Genomic DNA, 17,202 nt, shown 5'->3' on the forward strand with positions numbered 1-17,202 from the left:
GCACATCAATGAGCCTTGGGTTGCCCGTTCACCAGTTGCCCGGCCTGGGACAACCGGTGGTAGGTACTAACACCCCACAAGACCGTCTGTTTTGGAGATGCTCTGACCCAGTTGTCTATCACAATTTGGTCCTCGTCGAAGTCGCTCAGATCCTTACGCTTGCCCATTTTTATTGCTTCCAACACATCATCTTCAAGAACTGACTGTTCACTTGCTGCCTAGTACATCCCACCCCTTGACAGGTACTATTGGAAGAAGGTGAGCAATGTAACTCACTTCACCTGTCAGTGGTTTTAACTTTGTGGCTGAGTGGTGAATAAAACTAAAACTTTAATGATTTTTGCTTGTCAGATTTGCACTTATTGTAAGAACGGTCCAAGGTAAATGTTAGCTATTTTAATATAGGCAGATCAAGTGTAAGAGTTAGGTCTACCAAGGGTAGTACTAGCATTTTTTTTAATTATTATTTCTATCCATCCTTCGCTACATCACTCGTAATGCCTACCCTATAGTGTTTGATGCAAAAAATAGACAATTTAAACGGCACAATTTATAGAATTTATACAAATTGAATTGATGTTGTACATACACCATAACATTTTTATCAGTTTCAAAAAAAAGACAAAGAAAAAAAAATCAGGTATCCCAAAAACAGTTACATGGGGGCGGGGTGTGACGGTAAAGACTGCATGCAGGAATCGAGAGCGAGAAAAAACAAAAAGACTTCAACTTTCTCTCACTAAGCCATCTGGAAAAGTTAGACCTAGTCAATCACTATTTCCTTACCAACAAAACTGATTGCTTAAATAATTGTTTAAAAATACAGTAAAAAAAGGCTGTAGGGAAATGGGGATTAAATGGGGGCTCTCTGTTGCAGTAAAATTTAAATTTTTTTTATTTTAAGATTTTTCTTTTTTTTTTTTTAGAACAGGAACTATAACAAAGCCAAGATCTGATTTACTAGATCTTTGTGCGGCTTTGACTTGCTTCTTCAAACAAAGTATTACCAACACTTGGAACTCAGGGATTGCAGACTCAATCACTATCAGAACTTGAGCTGGAGCTAGATTTATTCTTGCCGTGGTTTCTTCCTTTGCCTTTCGTGCTGCGGTTCCGTACCGGGCTTCTGTTGCCGTCTTTGGCTTTGGAACGAGACTCCCTGGGACTGTCTGCTCTCCTCCTCCGGTAATCGGGGCTCCTTCGACTCCTTTCTCCTTTGTCGCTCTCGGAACTGCTGCTACTGTGGTGCCTGCCCCTGGACCCCTTCCTCTGGCTGGACTCGCTGTCTTTACCTCTTCTGCGAGAGGGACGGTCTTTGCCGTGGTTTCTGCTGTTACTCTTGCTTCTGGAGCGCCTGTCCCTGTGAGAGTCTCTGGCCTTATCCCTGTCCGGGCTCCTTGATCGGTCCCTGTTCCTGGACGCCCCCTTTCCCTTGGTCTCCCTTTCGCGCTGGTGCCGTTTCTCCCGACTCCTGCTCCTGCTCCTCTCCCTGGCCCTGTCTTTCTCCCTTCTCTCTCCCTTGTCTCTGGATGACCCCCGTCTACCCCTGTCCCTGCTTCTGCTGTGGGATCTGTGGCCATCTTTAGCATTTGTTTTCTCCTTGCTTTGAGACTTGGGCCTGACTTTTTCCTGTCCCTCCCCATTCCTTCCTTTAGTATCTTCTTTTTGCTTTTTATCCAGTTCTGGACGCTTGTTTCTCTCCTTGCTCTGATCAGATTCAGATTCTTTTCCTTTATTAACGGTTCTGTCTTTGCTTCTGGAGCGGCCTCTTCTGTCGTCACCTTTGCGCTTCTGGTCCCTCTCTCGGCTTCTTGATCTCCCACTTTTGTCTCTGCTTTTACTGCGACTACGAGATTTGGCTCTTTTCTTCTCCTTATGTTTGCTGTGTTTATCATCCTTCTTCTGAGCATCCTTTTCTTTGCTTTTGGATCTGTGGGAATGACCTTTCCTTTCTTTGTTACCCTCCTCAGTAGGAAGGACTTCTGAGGCCCTTTTCTCTCCTCTTGGAGCTTTACCGTCCTCCTCCTTGGCCTCCATCATATCTCCTCTGGAAAACAGTGCACAGAGTTCTGCTGTTAAAAACCGGACCATGAAATATTTTTTGTGGTAATTTATATTGAAATAACATAATCCTCAAAGTCTGTTAATTGCTTGTGTCAGTTATGTTTTTATCACCAGTTATGTTTTGATCACCAGTCAATCCAAAGGTACAATTTGAAATGTATGTGTTTTTTTCTGCCTAGGGCATCATTCGCTTTGCGAGTCTTCCGCGAGAGGAAGTAGGCTATTCAGTAAGACCCCTACACGTAATTCTGTAAAGATTTTTGTCATTCGAATAACTCAGAATGAGCTTACCCCGTCTGTGTGTGAGTGGAGCTGTGCCCAGCTCTACTAAGACTTTAGTTTAAGTAGTAAACATTTTTAATTATGCCTTACATAACAGGGAAGAGAAATTGTCTAGCGTGTTATGCATAATCTGATCGGCCTTTATACCAATCACACTATTTAGAACAAATATCGACCAATCGCAGTCAGTGGCCGATCGATCGGCGCACCCTTAATTATGACAGGTACAGTAAAAAAAACATACTACGGAGAAAAAAACAAACCCTGCCAATCAGAAAAATATTAGCATTTTACTATTATGAAATTTCCAAAAAACAGTTCCATATGAACTTAAAATTAAGTAAAAATAAATAAATAAATAAAATAAAAATAAAAAAACCCAGGAGGCTCTTACTTGTCGCCTTTAATCCAACGCTCTCCACTGACTGCCCTCATTCTTTGACGCTGCATTTCAAGACGCCAGTGTGGAGGAGTTTCACTACGCCGGAAACGATCTCTTGATCTTGACCGAGATGGAGTCCGATATCGCTAGATGAGTGATGACAAGAATAGTTATTTAGTACCTGTAGTTATATTTGTTAATATTTATGATGATGCAAAGAAAATCTGACATTGTGTCTTAAGGATATATTTCAAGAAAAGAAACAAAAACAATACAAAAAAACATCAAGCTATATGAATACAGGTGAGGAGGAAGTACCTACCCTTGGACCCCTGCCTTTTATCTTCCTGCCAGATCGAGTCATCACAAGCCTTCTGTGATACGCTGGCTGGGAATTAAACCCTCTGCCAACAATAATGACAAATTACATTATAAAATTTGAATAACACAAACCAACACAAAGTTTTACCCCTGTTGCTCAAACGCACCTGTCCCTTGGCCTGTCCTCCCTCTTTCGCCGATCTTTTCCAGTGTCTTCTTTCTCCTTTTCTTTCTCGATGGGTTGGGGACTTTTCCGCATGAGGAACCTGTTTTCTGGGATTGCTGGAATTTCTTCAGGTCTGACAGAGGACAAAATCAGCTCCTTTTCTTTCTCATCAGCACTGTCGGCCTCTGACCTGCAATGACATTTTAGATCCGCATTAAACTTACTCCCCTGCACTGCAGATCGGTTTTAGTGTCGTTTAGTGTTTTAGTAGACATTTCATTGCATACCGTTTTTTGTCTTTCTTCTTCTGCTTCTTCTTTTGCTTTTTAACCTTCTTCTTCCTCTTTTTGGATTCTTTTTCGGAGTCAGTGGAGTCTGTAGAGCTGTCAGACTCACTGGAACTACTACTATCATCAGAGGAAGCCTTTTCTTTTTTCTTTTCATCCTTCTTTGCTGCAAAATGTTTTGGATTTGTGAATAGCGTTTCAACACTTGGATACTTGAAACTATAGATGAACATCTAGACAATTGCTGAAAACCTTTTGTTTTAGGGATGAGTTCTCCACAGTTCAACACCTTGACCTCAGAGTATGGTTTACTGTTGGGATCAGCTTTCTGGTTCTCCATGGTTTGAACAACCTCTTGGCCTGAGATCACGTGGCCGAAGACCACATGGACACTGAAACAAGACAGAGGTATTGGCTTCTACAGCAGCATTAGATGATCCATAATAGAGTTGCACTGACAGCTTAATATCTCAAAATGAAACCAAAAAGCACTTACCCATCCAGATGTGGAGAGGGTTTAGTTGTTCTAAGGATTGGATGTAAAAGCAGGGAATTACACAAACCGTTCATAATGTTGATAAGAAATAATAAAGTATAAATTAGAAAACAAACAGGACTGCATTAAGAAAGTACTAAAAATTCTTAGTGTGGTGAATTAACAAATGTTTACTGCTTACATAAAAAACTGCGACCCATTAGTATCCTTGCCCCTGTTTGCCATTGAAAGCAGGTATTCTTTATTATGTTTGACAGAAAAGCTTTCATCTGGAAGAAAAAAAAAGACATTTAGTTTCCTGAAACTAAGGTTGACGTGGATAACATGACAGATTCATAAGTGATGTCTTTACCCTCAAAAAATCCACCATAGATAGATTCTCCCCCCCTTCCATTCCCTGTAACAGAAAGGCATGAGGTAAGACCATTAACAAAGGAGATTAAATAGTGCCGAGCTTATCAGAGGCAATGGTGGCGGATAACCACACACACACACACACACACACAATAAATACTTTGCTTTAAATTAGTTGTGATGTGATTTAAGCATTCATCTCTGGTGTCAGTATACATGCCAATGCTGACTTAACCACTCTGATAATGCCAACAGACTGATGCTATTCCAGTTTTCTGTACTGTAGGAACCAAGGGATTAGAAAGCCACATACAGATATAGATGTTACACAAACCTTCACTGAAGTCTCCTCCTTGAATCATGAAGTCTTTCACAATTCTATGGAATAGACACCCTTTATAATGCAGAGGTTTCTGTGTCCCTTTACCGATACCCTTTTCACCTAGGAAAGATAACCGCATTAGAAAACCACATACAATTTTAACAGAAAACATATCTTGTTGTCAGTGGAATTCGCTTCCAGATCATCCAATACAATTTACCTGTGCAGAGACACCTGAAGTTCTCACACGTTTTAGGGCAGACATCTGAGAACAGCTCTATTACAACTCGACCAACTGCGGGGGAAAAAAATGTCTATTGTCAGAACAAAAGTTGAGTATATATTAGCTGTTATGAATCATGAAGGAGGCAGTTTTCCTTTTTTACCAAGCACGTTGCTGATTCCGATGTCAAGGAAGCACCGAGGTCGCTGAACCTTGATACCCATGATGACGCCACTGGCCCAAAACCTCACTATAAAACAAAAAAACAGGGCAAAAAGAGTTCAGGTCCTGGATTGCGGCCGATCCATCCTATCGGTTTACATTACCAACTGTGGTGGAATAAGCACTCAGTACACTTTTGATATAAATCCTGTTTGTGTGCAGAAACGAATATTAAAAAAACTCCGCTAGAAATGTAGTGGAGTAAAACGTATAAATATATGCTTTGTAATACAGAAGACTAAGAGTTCAAATTGTACAAAACTGATGAAGTACTTAAAAAGGTACGTTGAGTACTTGTACTTCGTTACTCTTGACCACTGATCACGACGTTTGCGCCGACGTTTAAATGGAAAATGCCACCTCATAACATTGTAAAATAAATGACTCGGCGTCGACTTGCAACGTGAAATGTATTATAGCATCGAGCACCGCGACACAAAGATGTGGCGTCAAATAGCGAAGAGGAAAGCTAACGTTAGCGCGCTAGCTAGCGTGCGTCGAGGCCTGACGTTAACGTTAGCAATTTAAGGCTAGCCACACATTTACATGCATTCGCCGATGCACGGACATCAGCGTCGAGGTGGGGGCCACACACGCGACACGTAAAGCAAGCGAACATTATTATTTTGTACCTCGCGACGCGGACCAACGGTGTTAACACGAGGAGCAATGTATTCCTATCAACCCCCCCCCCCCAACAAAAAAAAATAATAATCAAGTTTCATTCAGCGTCCCACTCAGTGTTTTCTAAAGATGGCGCGGCGAGAATGTCGCGGTGCATTTCGGGTAGTGCTGTGAGACTCGCGAATGATTCGTTCGTCGCGAACGGGGTTGGGAGGTCGCTCTAGCGAAGGCAAGCGTGTGTGTGTGTGTGTGTGTGTGTGTGTGTGTGTGTGTGTGTGTGTGTGTGTGCGCGGGGGTGAATCTTCCACCGGTGAAAATTCAACCGCATTCCGCTGCCTGATAGCGCCCGAGGAACCTGGCCCCGCGTTGCCGGAGCAGGCCGCCACGTGCGGGGGATCACCCCCGCCCCCCCCCGTTGAACGAGGGTGGCGGTCGGCCTTTCTGAGTTAAAATACGTTTTTGTTTTTCTCTCCACTTGTCGGGTGGGAAAACTGCCACAGAAAACCATGCACCCGCCCTGTGTGAAACCCCCGAGCCTTCCTTTCCTCCCTCTCCCTATTTTTTTTTTTTAATGTACATTTCGTTTATTTTAGCTATTTTCTCCGTGCAGTTGAACGGCCTCCAAAAATGGCGACCGGGCCACATTCTCTAAAAACAGGATACGGATGAAGGGTTTGGTGCGATCCCGCAGAAAGCATCCTTCCGCGCGGCCCCCAGGGCCCTGACAAGGCGGCGCGACTCCCACGTCGACCGGGCAGCCGTCAAAAAAGGGTCTTTCGGCCCATCGCCATCACAGCACAAGCGCAGAAAACGAATCCGGTTCCTCTTTCGTCAAGGTTTGCTCATTTTTATTCAAAGCGCTGTTCAAGTCATACACAGATCACAACAGATTCCAATTAATTGTAGTATGTATGTGTGTGTGTGTGTGTGTGTGTGTGTGTCCAACTATTTGAACCGAACAGTCGACACTTTCTTTCTAGAGGAAAATCATATCAAGCTCCTTTGCCTCAGTCCACGATGGCCGCCATCGTTGTTTAGGTTTCCGGGACAGCGAGATCACATGACCCCAAATCTGGACTGTAATTGGAGGATTCGGAGTGCAGTTCTCCACGGTGACCAAAGGGTATTGGTCGGGTATTCCCTGATATCAAATGGTCGACTTTTCCCAACGGGAAACGGAAATGTCGACGTCGACGTGGCCGTAAATGGGTTGCCGGGGGCCTTCGTGGCGCTCGTTCATCCAGCGGGAGTCCAACGCCGCGCCCTCCCGTGGCACTATACCCACCGAATCAAATGGACGACGATTCGGAGGATTCGAACGACTCTTTTTTTTTTTTTTTTTACCGAGCGACTTCGCCACGAGCCGAATCTTCAAAAGGAGGCGAACCTCCCACCACTCCGCTCGGGGAGCCGCGCGCCAGTGAACGCAGAGGACGAGCCCTGACCACGTGACGGCTGATCGTCGGGGCGGGGCGGGGCGGGGCGGGGCGGCGGGGGGGGGGGCGCTTGTTCGGTTGGCATCCATCTCCCGGCGGGGCGGGCGAGCTGACTGGCTCAACTCGCGACCGCGAACGACGAGCCCCCACGGCGGAGACCGGACCATAAAACAAACACACACACACACACACACACACACACGCACACGCAATCTCCAACGTGACATTGCTTGGGGAAGTTGAACACCTGGTGACATTCCGGGGGGTGGAATGTTGTGATTATTTACGAGTTACGTGGGCTGTTCAAGTGGCTTCTCATATTGGTCAGAGGTCGATTCACCATTTGGTGAAAAGCAATGTTGTGCCGATGGTTTCGTTGGACTTTCCCTCCCACCCACGTGTTTACCGTGTGAGCTAATGGAGGTTGTGGGGTAGTAATGGCGTGTCCTCCTCCTCTCTGTGGAAGATGATTTTTTTTTTTTTTTTTTTCGTCACGTCGGTCTAAGGTAGTAACCTGCCCCCGATGGAGGCGGAACTCATTGCTTATTTTTTATTTTATTTTATTTTTTGTATTTTTCAGTGTGCGTAGAGAGTATAAAGAAGCACCCATGTTCGAATGTCACTTTTTGGGGGGCTCGGGTTCGTCAAATTTTAATATCACTGAAGGATTCATAGTCAAAGACACACACACACACACACACACAGGACTCATGTAGTTATCTTAATATTACTTGTTACTTAGTTATTGCTTCTTTTATATGAATGTACACATTTCGGCAAACGTTTATTTGCCCATACACTGTATTAGTAGTGACACTCATGACATATTGCACATCTTTCCTTTGGTGTTTTAGTTGTATTATTTTTATTATTATACATTTTTTAAATTGCATTCATTTTGATTTCACAGATGACACCGCTCCCAAAGAAATGCGTGGAGGCGTGCATCCTTCTCCTGGTCCAATTTCGATGTGATTCGGACATGTCTGGTTCGACAGCCTGAACACTGAGGACCTGTCCTCCTGCTCCAAGTCATCCGCGGTCCGTAGGCCCGTCGTCATGTTCCGGCTCCGCTGGATGAAGTCCTGCCTGCGTGGGTCGCATGGGTTGTCGGCGCAGCGCGACCAGGTTCTGGACCAGCTGCAGGTCTGTTACGGCGAAGACCAGGTCTTTGAGGTGGTCGGCAAGAACAAGGCCAAGCTCACGGTGGGCCACGTCAGCTGTGCCGTGGGGATGCTGTGGCAGTTCCAGAGAGATAAGCCGGAGTTGCTCAGGACCGTTGAGCTCGCCAGGAACCACCCGCAGTTCCTGACCCTGAGAGTTCTGGCGGAAAACAAAATTTCCCAGATGGATGATTCTATGTTGGTCGACATGCTCTATGATGTTCTCAGGTATGGTAATCAGGAGGAGGCCTATTGCAAGATTATGTCAATTTAAAAAAATGCCTATATTTGTTTTCATATTTTATTTTCTCTTTCAGACTCAGTGTGGACCCTCATGACTCGCTTGTTCAGCAGCTGGTTTCAGAAGCGTGGGGCAGAATAGATAGGTACGCAGAAATCGTTTTGAAGCAAATTGCATTTGTTTCAGTCAAGTGAGCTAACCCTTCCACAAATCTCTTTATAGATTTAAATTGTCATCCCTCTCAAAATTTTCCATCTGTCTGAGTCATCAACACCTGCAACTCAGTCCTCTCATGGGCCACATCGCTGACGTTGTGGATCAGAAGCTGTCCTCGATCGATGATGCCAGGTTCGCTGCGGGACTAGTGGGGTCCATGGTGTTTTGTTCAGAAGGTGTTTTGTAGTTGTAATATGTTGTTGTTGTTGTTGGTGCTGTTTCCTTAGAGTCCTCACGACACTGATGATAAGCGTGTCGTCCTTGGTTTCCCCTCGTCTGAGGGACGCACTCATCAGGAGGGCGGACCTTCTCCTGGACACCATGGATCCCTTAAAGTACAACAACCCCCGGAGGGTCGTTCAGTTCCTGCGAAACGTAAAGTGCAACCATCGGCCTCTGCTGGAGAAGTGCAACAGCATCCTCCTGCGTAACGTTTCCACCATGAATGCGGAAAACATCAGCCTCGTCATGGGGCTCTACCAGTCGCTGCAATTCCACAACTGTGACTTTAGGCTAGCTGCCAAGCAGAGGCTTTTGGAGTTGATTGATTTAAGCATCGATCCCTCCTCCTTCACCAAATTGTTTGTTACACTGAGTCCCATGGCAAGTCTGGAGGTCAGAGAAGGGTTTGTATTTATGCAATTTTTCTTTTAGTATGTAATCACCACTGCCGGTGGTGTCATACCTGCAATTATAAACAAAAGTCTATACATTTAGCGTTTGACTCTCCCCCTTCAATTTAAAAAGTGTGTTCTTTGATTTGTCTCAGCTTGGAGGACACAGCGCTCCTGCTTGCAGATGAGATCAATGGGCAGCAGGCCTTGTCACTGGCCGAGGGATTGGAAGAGATTCAGTGTAGGAACCTCAACTTGATCAATAAGTATGTTTTGCCCCCGTTTCCGTTTTTATATCGCGTAGATGGCTTTTTAAATCATAATAATATAGTCAATGAATTAAACCCACATTTATTTTCTTCCAAAGGATCGCATCAATAATCCAAAAGAACCTTGGGTTTTACAAGCCGATGGAGGTGGCCAGAATTACCCAGTCCCTCTGTCTGCTGCACTCTCAGAACCCGGAATTGTTGAGCCAATTAAGGACAACGCTTATCAAGTGAGTATTTGTTTGTAGTTTAGTGAGCTGTTTCTGTTTCGTGCTGGCTTGGTTCCGGGTAGCCTCATCACTTCTTTTACTCTGCAGGTTCTTGCAGGACAGTGTTCTACCCCACGAGGTGACCATGCTGACCCGCGTTCTGTCCATGCTGCCCTGCCCACGTCTGGACGAGCGGGTGCTCTTACGGGTGGACGCTGTGGTTCCCCAGTGCAACCTCAACGATCTCAACACGCTGGCCTCGTCCATTTCCAAGTGGGTGCGCAACGACACCACCTACAGACACAACACGGAAAACAAACACGTGCGCCTGCTGCAGGCGTTGAAACGCTGCGGCCATGAAAGACTCCACACAGCCGGCAGTCTGGACCTGGTGCTGGAGGAGCTCAGGTTCGTCTCGGGGGATTGGTTTGACGAGATGATTTTGGAGGAGACCATGGTCACACTGCAGAGGATGGTGGATCAAATAAGTTGGGCTAACGTGCCCGAGCTGGCTCTGTTGCTGACAAAGACCAACTACCTCTGTACGTCTCTGATGGATCGCATTGCCAGCGTGACCTTAAAAGACATTCATAAGGTGCCCATATCAAGATGAACCATGTTCAGTCTGATAGATGAATAAACTCTGCAAAGGACACATTGATTCGATCTTTCCTCTCGTCTTGTCTTACAGATTCATCATTCGGCCACGTATGCTACCCTTCTGCCATTTTCTGTTCTGAATTACGATCCTCCAGCAGCAGAGGAGCTGTTTGACGTTTGCATTCAGCGCTTTATTCCTCACATCAGTAAGTCAATGTCACGATCCCACCTGTTTATTAGGGTTATAGAATATACACTAACATATGTCTGTTTACGTGTCTACAGAGTCTTTTGACCCACATCTGCTTGTCCTTCTTGCCTATGCCTTGGCCATGGCTGACTATTTTCCTGAGCAAGTAGTTCGAGAAATCTTCAACATAGACTTCCTCGGCAAGCTGGATGAGCAGCTAGAAAGTATGTCTCAGAGTTGCTTAAAATGTTCTTAAACAATATCGCTCATGGTGTCTAACTATCTTTTCAAAACAGAAACATAGGTATAGCCGTAATGCTACCTGTCCCCGTCCCCAATTAGCTTTCCCTAAAGCGCTCAACATGAGGGTCCGTCTGCGGCTCATGGAGCTGAATCGAGCCGTCTGCCTGGAGTGCCCTGAGTTCCAGGTTCCCTGGTTCCATGAGCGCTACTGCCAGCAGCTACAGAGGAAAGGTAAAGTCATTCCTTCAGGGTAATAGTGCAACACATAGAAGATAGATGCAAAAGGATGGGGGCATGTTTTAATGTGAGGACAGAAGCGTCTACTGTAAAATGAGAAGGAAGAAAGTAAATAGTCTGATATGTTTTCCAGGGAATATCATCAGTCCTGTCCAACAGCAAATACACAGAATGCTCGCTCAAGTCCTCGGTAACATTGACTGCGCCAGAGTTGCAGTCCTCACTCCATATTTCTACACAGTAGGTGAGTGATAAAACACTGTTATATCGCTAAGAAACATTTTTTCTTTTTTAGGATATTACTCCATTACAAATCCCGGGACAGCTAAAGGACCTGTGCTTCATTCAACTACAAAGTGTGGCATTTTCAGACTCTGCTTTTGAATTCTAGACTTTGAGTGTGTGTTGGACAGACACCACCAGCCAGTGACTTACAGCACTTACAGTGCACCTCAGATGATCACAGACGGTGGAAAGGTTCAGTGGCAGTCAAATTCACTGGAAAAAATCATGAATGAGTTGCCGCCTGGAGCACAACGGTAAATATATCTTCAAAACAGAAGCCAAAAAAAGCAACAAAAATTTTCAGGCAAACAACCAGTAGTGAATTTCCAACTCATTATTTAGCCTTTTTATATTTTAGCATTGCTGTGGACTTCTTGGATTCAAAATCCTTTTGTAAGAATTCTCATAATATGAAAGGAGAAGCCATGATGAGGAAGAGACACCTTGAAATTCTGGGATACCATGTTGTTCAGGTGAGACGGCAATATTATATCATATACTATCTTACATACCTGTAAGAAATTGCATAACCGTTTTTAAGTTGTGTGCTACTAATTGGTGTCATTTGGACAGATCCCTCACTTTGAATGGAATTCAATGGAGCTCTCTACACAGGATGCGTGGAAGGAATACCTCAAGAGGAAAATATTTGTAGAAATTCCATCTTGAATGATCTATGTAATGACTATTTAATGTTGAGCTCTGCATGTGTTTTTGAGCAACATATTTTTTTAAATTGATTTAGTTGCTCAACATCTTCAAATATCAAATGCTGCTTATTTTCTCTGAATATCATGAGTTCAAATGGAAATACATTATTTGTGCTAAATGAAATAGTTTCACAAGTGCCACATGTGTTTTTGTAATAAAATATTTTGTAAACTTTTTATTTATTTATTTATTTTTAATATATACATCTTCCATTGACAACACATTGTTGGTGACAGAACATGTCCTCACTCATTTAAAACAACTAAGTTTTTATTTTTATTTTTTATAAATAACTCCTTATTTTCAGTCCTCATGAAGATACAAGATGTGTGGTTTAAATTAAAAATAAAAATCCCATTTCCCCCTGCAGCCTAATGCATTCAGCCTGTCAATATCTGTACTGGACGTACAGAAATGAAATTGGTGCTGACCTTCTCATCGCCCCTTTAAAAAAAAAAAAAAAAAAAAATTCAATTTTTTTTTTTTTTACTGGTTTACAAACTTGACGAGATCAGAAGCAGTTAAAACCAAAATAGATTTAATTAAAAAAAATAAACAAACAGCCAAATAGGAAACCTGATTATTTGTTACATATTTAAAAAAAGAAAAATGAGAGATCACCTACTAGTAAAATCAAAAACAATAATGCAAATTTTCTTGTTCACAAATAATAAATGGAAGTTCAGGGCACGTCTTACATCTCTTACAATTTGGGCATCCGTGCAGTGTTGAGGCGCAAGGACACACAGCTTGCACCAGCAGCATAACGCATCTCTTTAATCATTCCACTCCACTGTTTCTTATCGTCTTCATACCTTTAAGAAAGAGTGAAATCTGTTACTTCCTTAAAATCTGAAGACAAGTTAAGGTCAACAAATGTAAGATGTTCAAGGTTGGGCGGCATAATACACTTCAATCTCCAATTATGTGGGAAAAAAAACATCTTATTTAACATCCGATTGGAATTTAGTGTGGAGTCATAGGATAAAAAAAACGCTGATTCAACATAATGCAAGTAATGAACACATACTGCCAGATATCAGTGATTTCGCAGGGAGCGCATTCGTTGCTCTCATTCTGCACCATGGCGAAGCCTCCGACTGCGTACAGCAGTGATCCACAGCTGACCAGGTTCACTGAGCTCCGTTCCTGCGGGAAGTCCGTGAAGGACGACCACCTGGAACAAAGTAGAATATTATAACAGCTTATGTATTTCTCAAATCCATACATTTCATACGAGTTGATACTGTGTGGTCAATGTCAATGGTGCCTTGAAGGAATCAGTATTGTATTATTTTCATTTATGCAAAGGCCTGTCCTGTGACGTGTCCTGTGACTTTGCAGGTACTCCAGTAATAAGGAATACCAATATTATTACTGCACTTACTTATTGGTGCCGAAGTCATAGGCTTCGCACTCGGCTGTGAGGCCGTCTTCATTGACTCCCCCGGCCACGACGATCCTCCCTTTGTGGATGACGGCTCCAAACATGGATCTCGGCGTCTTCATGGAGGCGACTTCCTTCCACTCCGACTTCTTATGGTTGTAGGCAAACATCTTATTGGTTGCTTTGCTTTATCAGCAAGGCCGTAAAGAGGTTAATGTGAGCGCCAGGGCACATCATGGAAGCAAACGTGTGTTATCTACTTAATCCACTTACTTGTCGTCCGTCTTTCCTCCAATGCAGTACACGAGGCCATTTTCAGAGACCGCACAGTGGCCGTGGATTTTCAGAGGCAGCTTTTTGGTTTCGCTCCACTTCATTTTGCTGGTGAGGTGGACGTAGTGAGTGGAAATTAATTTAGTCTCGCAGTGGATTTCCCACACCGGCGGGTCAAAACGTTTAATATACTCACTCGATGTCGTAGCACATTACAGAGTCGTGAGACTCGGACTGGAAATCTTTGCCGGCTATGGCAAATATGAGATTCTCAAATTCCCCCATAGCGAACAGACACCTGGGAATGGGCATGGGCGGAAGAGCTGTCCAGTCACTGGCCAGGCTGTCCAGCTGGAAGACGAATACATCAGTTTGATCTGTTGTTCTTGTGCTGGACCACCAACATTTAACTATATCATAATATCGCGATAACCAGAATCCCAGACTTTATCTAGTCTGAAATCACAATATTGATATTATAATGATGTATGGCTCAGCATCTACAAAGTAGATAAAGAGTACGCGTCGTCTACCTGATAGAAGTAACACTGCAACGGAGCATCTTTCTCCTCTTCGTCTATGAACAACCCCCCCAACACGTAGAGACGGTTCTTCCCTGACGTCAGGCTGACGTGGTTGCGGGGGATCTGCTCGGCCACGGCGGCGAGGAAGCACTCGTTCTCGGCGCCGTCGTACGCCACCGCCGCGCTGTCGTTGATCATCAGCAGCATGTCCCGGGCGTACATGCCGTAGCGCCGCGTGTCGTTGAGGAAGCCCGGCAGCTCGCCGCCCTCCCCCTCCCCACCGTCGCCCTGGCCCTCCCTCCTCTCGGGGAGCTTCCCGGCGAAGGCGTCCTTGATGACCCGCAGCTTCTTCGCCAGCTCGGGGTCGGACTTGACGATGTCGTCCTTCTCCACCGCCTCCTTGAAATACCGCTCGGGCAGCAGGCGGAAACGGACGCACTCGAAGGCCTCGCCCAGCGTCTTAGCGCGGTTCTCCTTGTCCTTTCTCACCCACCTCATCAGGCACTCGAACACCGTCTCCTCTTTCTCCACGTTTAAAGAGTCCGCGCCGATGATGGCGAAGAGCTCGTGGGGCGCCAGCTCCAGAAAGTCGTTGTCCCTGGCGGTGGCTTCAAAGCGCTCCGCGATGTAGTCCCGGGCGGCCACCGCCAGCCTGGGGCAGTCGAGCATCAGCCCCAGTCGGAAGATGGCCAGGCAGTTATTCTGCGTCAGCCTCTTCTGGAGGTGGTTCACGCAGACGGTGAAGACGGACGGGATCTGGAAGCGGCTCGCCACGGCTAGGATCTCCTTCACGTTGTCGTCGTTGATGTCGATCTCAGCCGAGTACATGTAATTCACGATCACCTCCATGATGGCCGGGTCGATGTTCTCCAACACCACCTCCTTCTTACCGTGCAGCTCCTTGCCCTCTTCCGAGAAGTAAAGCTCGCGGAAATACGGGCTGCACGCCGCCAAGATGAGCCGGTGGCAAGGGAAGGCCCTGTCTCCCACCTTTAAGATACAATCGATGAACTTGTTTTCGTTCAGGAGCTCCTTGAGGCCGTCCTGGAGCAGCGTGCTCTGGAAGAGGCGGAGGTCTTCCCTCAGGCCCTTAGGATCCATGGTCAAAGTAGGGAGAGAGAGATGGCGGAGGCAGTACTGACCACACTACGCTGTCTGGTGAAGACTGGGAAGTACAGGCAGGCAGGTTTAAAGCCCCTTCAATATAACTGTGCCCCTCTAAATATAACCGCCACCCCATCCAGGAAGAATTCAGGTTGGCCAAATAGGCGAGCGGCCTGCATCACACAGCTGTCATTGTACACAAACAAACTATGACCCGTCACCCTGGCGATAAGTAACACTGTCACATCATGGCCACATTAAAATAACCTTTGACAATTTCACGTTTTTAATTTGATTAGTCATTATCCTCCATTTACCAATCTGGAACTGTTTTTCTACAAATTGACACATTCTATGGACAACTCAATCTGGAGTTGGTGATCATACCCACCCTCCCACACATACATGAACGGTGTACCTGACTATGTACATGGTCCTCACTCAAGGTGGTGCCCTCTTTGCTTTCTGCTCGCAATAATATGACATTGTGGACGTGTGTGTATGTGTTTGTGCATGAGAAGGGAGAGGTGAAGCACTAGTGTTTTCTCAGATGTTGCTTACAGTATATATCGTAACATGAGTCATTTTGATGACTCCTGGAGGGTGATCATACAGACGGTGTTTTTATGTTGTTGATGATTGTTGGAGCATGTGACATGAGACAAATTTTCGTGCCACTGATACAAATGAATAAATCCATAGAACTGTAGCACTTGTGTGTTTCAGTATTGTGTGCAGTCAAACACTGCACTTATATTTAAGTGTGAGTAATTCCATGGGGGTGGGGGCAGTGAACAGCTGCTGCCACAGCAGGTGACACTTTGTCCTCTTCCTCCATTTGTAAAATACTTCTCATCTTCCTGCAGTTTTGTATTTACCCTGTGAGTATTGTTCACAGGAAAATTACTGGGTCCCACCATACCCTGATGCATGAAATCACACCCTCTCATCACTTTAAATATGACCATCTACATGAATCCTATATGTACAGTATGTGACAAATAATCTCTTGAACTTGAACTTAATAAGTTCTACACACAGTTAAAGGTATTTAAAAGGTGTTTATTAATTTGCTCAACAAACCAGAACAAGTGATCATTTTACTCAATATTATGATTTTGATCAATATTCAAGCTACTTTTATTATTATTATTATGATTATTATTATGATTATTATTGGTACTATTATACTTATTTTCAGAATTGTAATTGTCCGATTGTCCGAAGTTATGTATTTAGCGTAGTTTTCCTCAAAAATGTTCAGGCTACAACTATCTAGAACAGAACAACCGCAGAACTACGAACACATCTCCTTAGATCCGGGACGTCACAAAAATCTCGTGGTTCAAGTTTCATCCAAATTGATCCACGGACCCAAGAAATCGGACCCAAAGTAGCCCGACGGTCGTGTGCCAACGTTTGAAAACAAATTAAACGAGATGAGATTTAGAGTAAGCCGCTTTGTGACGTCATCATACTGTTTACTATAAATGTGCAGGTTCTGAGTAAGAATGTCCATTGGCACCGTGTTCAGTGTACGGTGTAGACTCCGTCGCTCTGTAGTGGTTTGACGTTACAAACTATGCGTGTATGCACCAATGTACCTTCTAACCTGGTAGATGTGTGTGGATCTGTTCCACTGATACTTTATCTTTTCGGTCCCCATTACTATGCCGGATTCATGAAAAACATAAATCCACAGAAACTCGTGACCACGTCGGGTCGATTCCACTCGACTCCACGAATGAGTGACGCGT

General features: G+C 44.7%; 3 protein-coding genes across 3 annotated transcripts; 1 reads left to right on the forward strand and 2 right to left on the reverse strand.

Annotated features, from left to right (window-relative positions):
- Positions 1–583: 583 nt before the first annotated feature.
- ppig (peptidylprolyl isomerase G (cyclophilin G)) lies at positions 584–5,838 on the reverse strand. Its single transcript, XM_080018793.1, has 13 exons — positions 5,752–5,838; positions 5,061–5,147; positions 4,895–4,969; positions 4,687–4,794; positions 4,351–4,395; positions 4,180–4,267; positions 3,999–4,028; positions 3,755–3,894; positions 3,503–3,668; positions 3,217–3,405; positions 3,051–3,132; positions 2,741–2,874; positions 584–2,047 (listed from the first exon to the last, which is right to left on the reverse strand). The coding sequence occupies exons 2-13, from the start codon at positions 5,119–5,121 to the stop codon at positions 1,036–1,038; spliced, it is 2,130 nt and encodes a 709-aa protein (XP_079874919.1). The 5' UTR covers positions 5,122–5,147; positions 5,752–5,838; the 3' UTR covers positions 584–1,035.
- Positions 5,839–7,555: 1,717 nt separating this feature from the next.
- fastkd1 (FAST kinase domains 1) lies at positions 7,556–12,325 on the forward strand. The gene is made up of 15 exons (XM_080018792.1): positions 7,556–7,685; positions 8,090–8,570; positions 8,660–8,728; positions 8,806–8,931; positions 9,027–9,425; positions 9,569–9,679; positions 9,781–9,912; positions 10,000–10,486; positions 10,583–10,697; positions 10,777–10,905; positions 11,024–11,155; positions 11,295–11,405; positions 11,553–11,700; positions 11,805–11,919; positions 12,020–12,325. Exons 2-15 carry the CDS (start codon positions 8,239–8,241, stop codon positions 12,113–12,115), a joined length of 2,502 nt encoding a protein of 833 aa, XP_079874918.1. The 5' UTR covers positions 7,556–7,685; positions 8,090–8,238; the 3' UTR covers positions 12,116–12,325.
- Positions 12,326–12,678: 353 nt separating this feature from the next.
- On the reverse strand, positions 12,679–15,495 carry klhl41a (kelch-like family member 41a). The gene is made up of 6 exons (XM_080018794.1): positions 14,351–15,495; positions 14,014–14,168; positions 13,818–13,925; positions 13,545–13,730; positions 13,188–13,334; positions 12,679–12,972 (listed from the first exon to the last, which is right to left on the reverse strand). The coding sequence occupies exons 1-6, from the start codon at positions 15,440–15,442 to the stop codon at positions 12,861–12,863; spliced, it is 1,800 nt and encodes a 599-aa protein (XP_079874920.1). The 5' UTR covers positions 15,443–15,495; the 3' UTR covers positions 12,679–12,860.
- Between the last annotated feature and the right edge of the window lie 1,707 nt (positions 15,496–17,202).

The sequence above is a fragment of the Zeus faber genome (assembly GCF_960531495.2).
Source record: "Zeus faber genome assembly, chromosome: 18".
In the NCBI taxonomy this organism is placed as follows: domain Eukaryota; kingdom Metazoa; phylum Chordata; class Actinopteri; order Zeiformes; family Zeidae; genus Zeus; species Zeus faber.

Excerpts from the sequence above, each read along its gene's own strand:
- ppig (XM_080018793.1), bottom strand. The coding sequence starts at position 5,121 with ATGGGTATCAAGGTTCAGCGACCTCGGTGCTTCCTTGACATCGGAATC. Across the intron at positions 4,268-4,350 it reads CTATGGTGGATTTTTTGAGG|ATGAAAGCTTTTCTGTCAAA; the intron begins GTAAAGACATCA and ends TTTTTCTTCCAG. Across the intron at positions 2,875-3,050 it reads TAAAAGGCAGGGGTCCAAGG|CGATATCGGACTCCATCTCG; the intron begins GTAGGTACTTCC and ends TCACTCATCTAG.
- fastkd1 (XM_080018792.1), top strand. The coding sequence starts at position 8,239 with ATGTTCCGGCTCCGCTGGATGAAGTCCTGCCTGCGTGGGTCGCATGGG. Across the intron at positions 8,571-8,659 it reads ATGCTCTATGATGTTCTCAG|ACTCAGTGTGGACCCTCATG; the intron begins GTATGGTAATCA and ends TTTCTCTTTCAG. Across the intron at positions 9,426-9,568 it reads AGTCTGGAGGTCAGAGAAGG|CTTGGAGGACACAGCGCTCC; the intron begins GTTTGTATTTAT and ends GATTTGTCTCAG.
- klhl41a (XM_080018794.1), bottom strand. The coding sequence starts at position 15,442 with ATGGATCCTAAGGGCCTGAGGGAAGACCTCCGCCTCTTCCAGAGCACG. Across the intron at positions 14,169-14,350 it reads TGCAGTGTTACTTCTATCAG|CTGGACAGCCTGGCCAGTGA; the intron begins GTAGACGACGCG and ends TTCGTCTTCCAG. Across the intron at positions 13,335-13,544 it reads TATGACTTCGGCACCAATAA|GTGGTCGTCCTTCACGGACT; the intron begins GTAAGTGCAGTA and ends ACTTTGTTCCAG.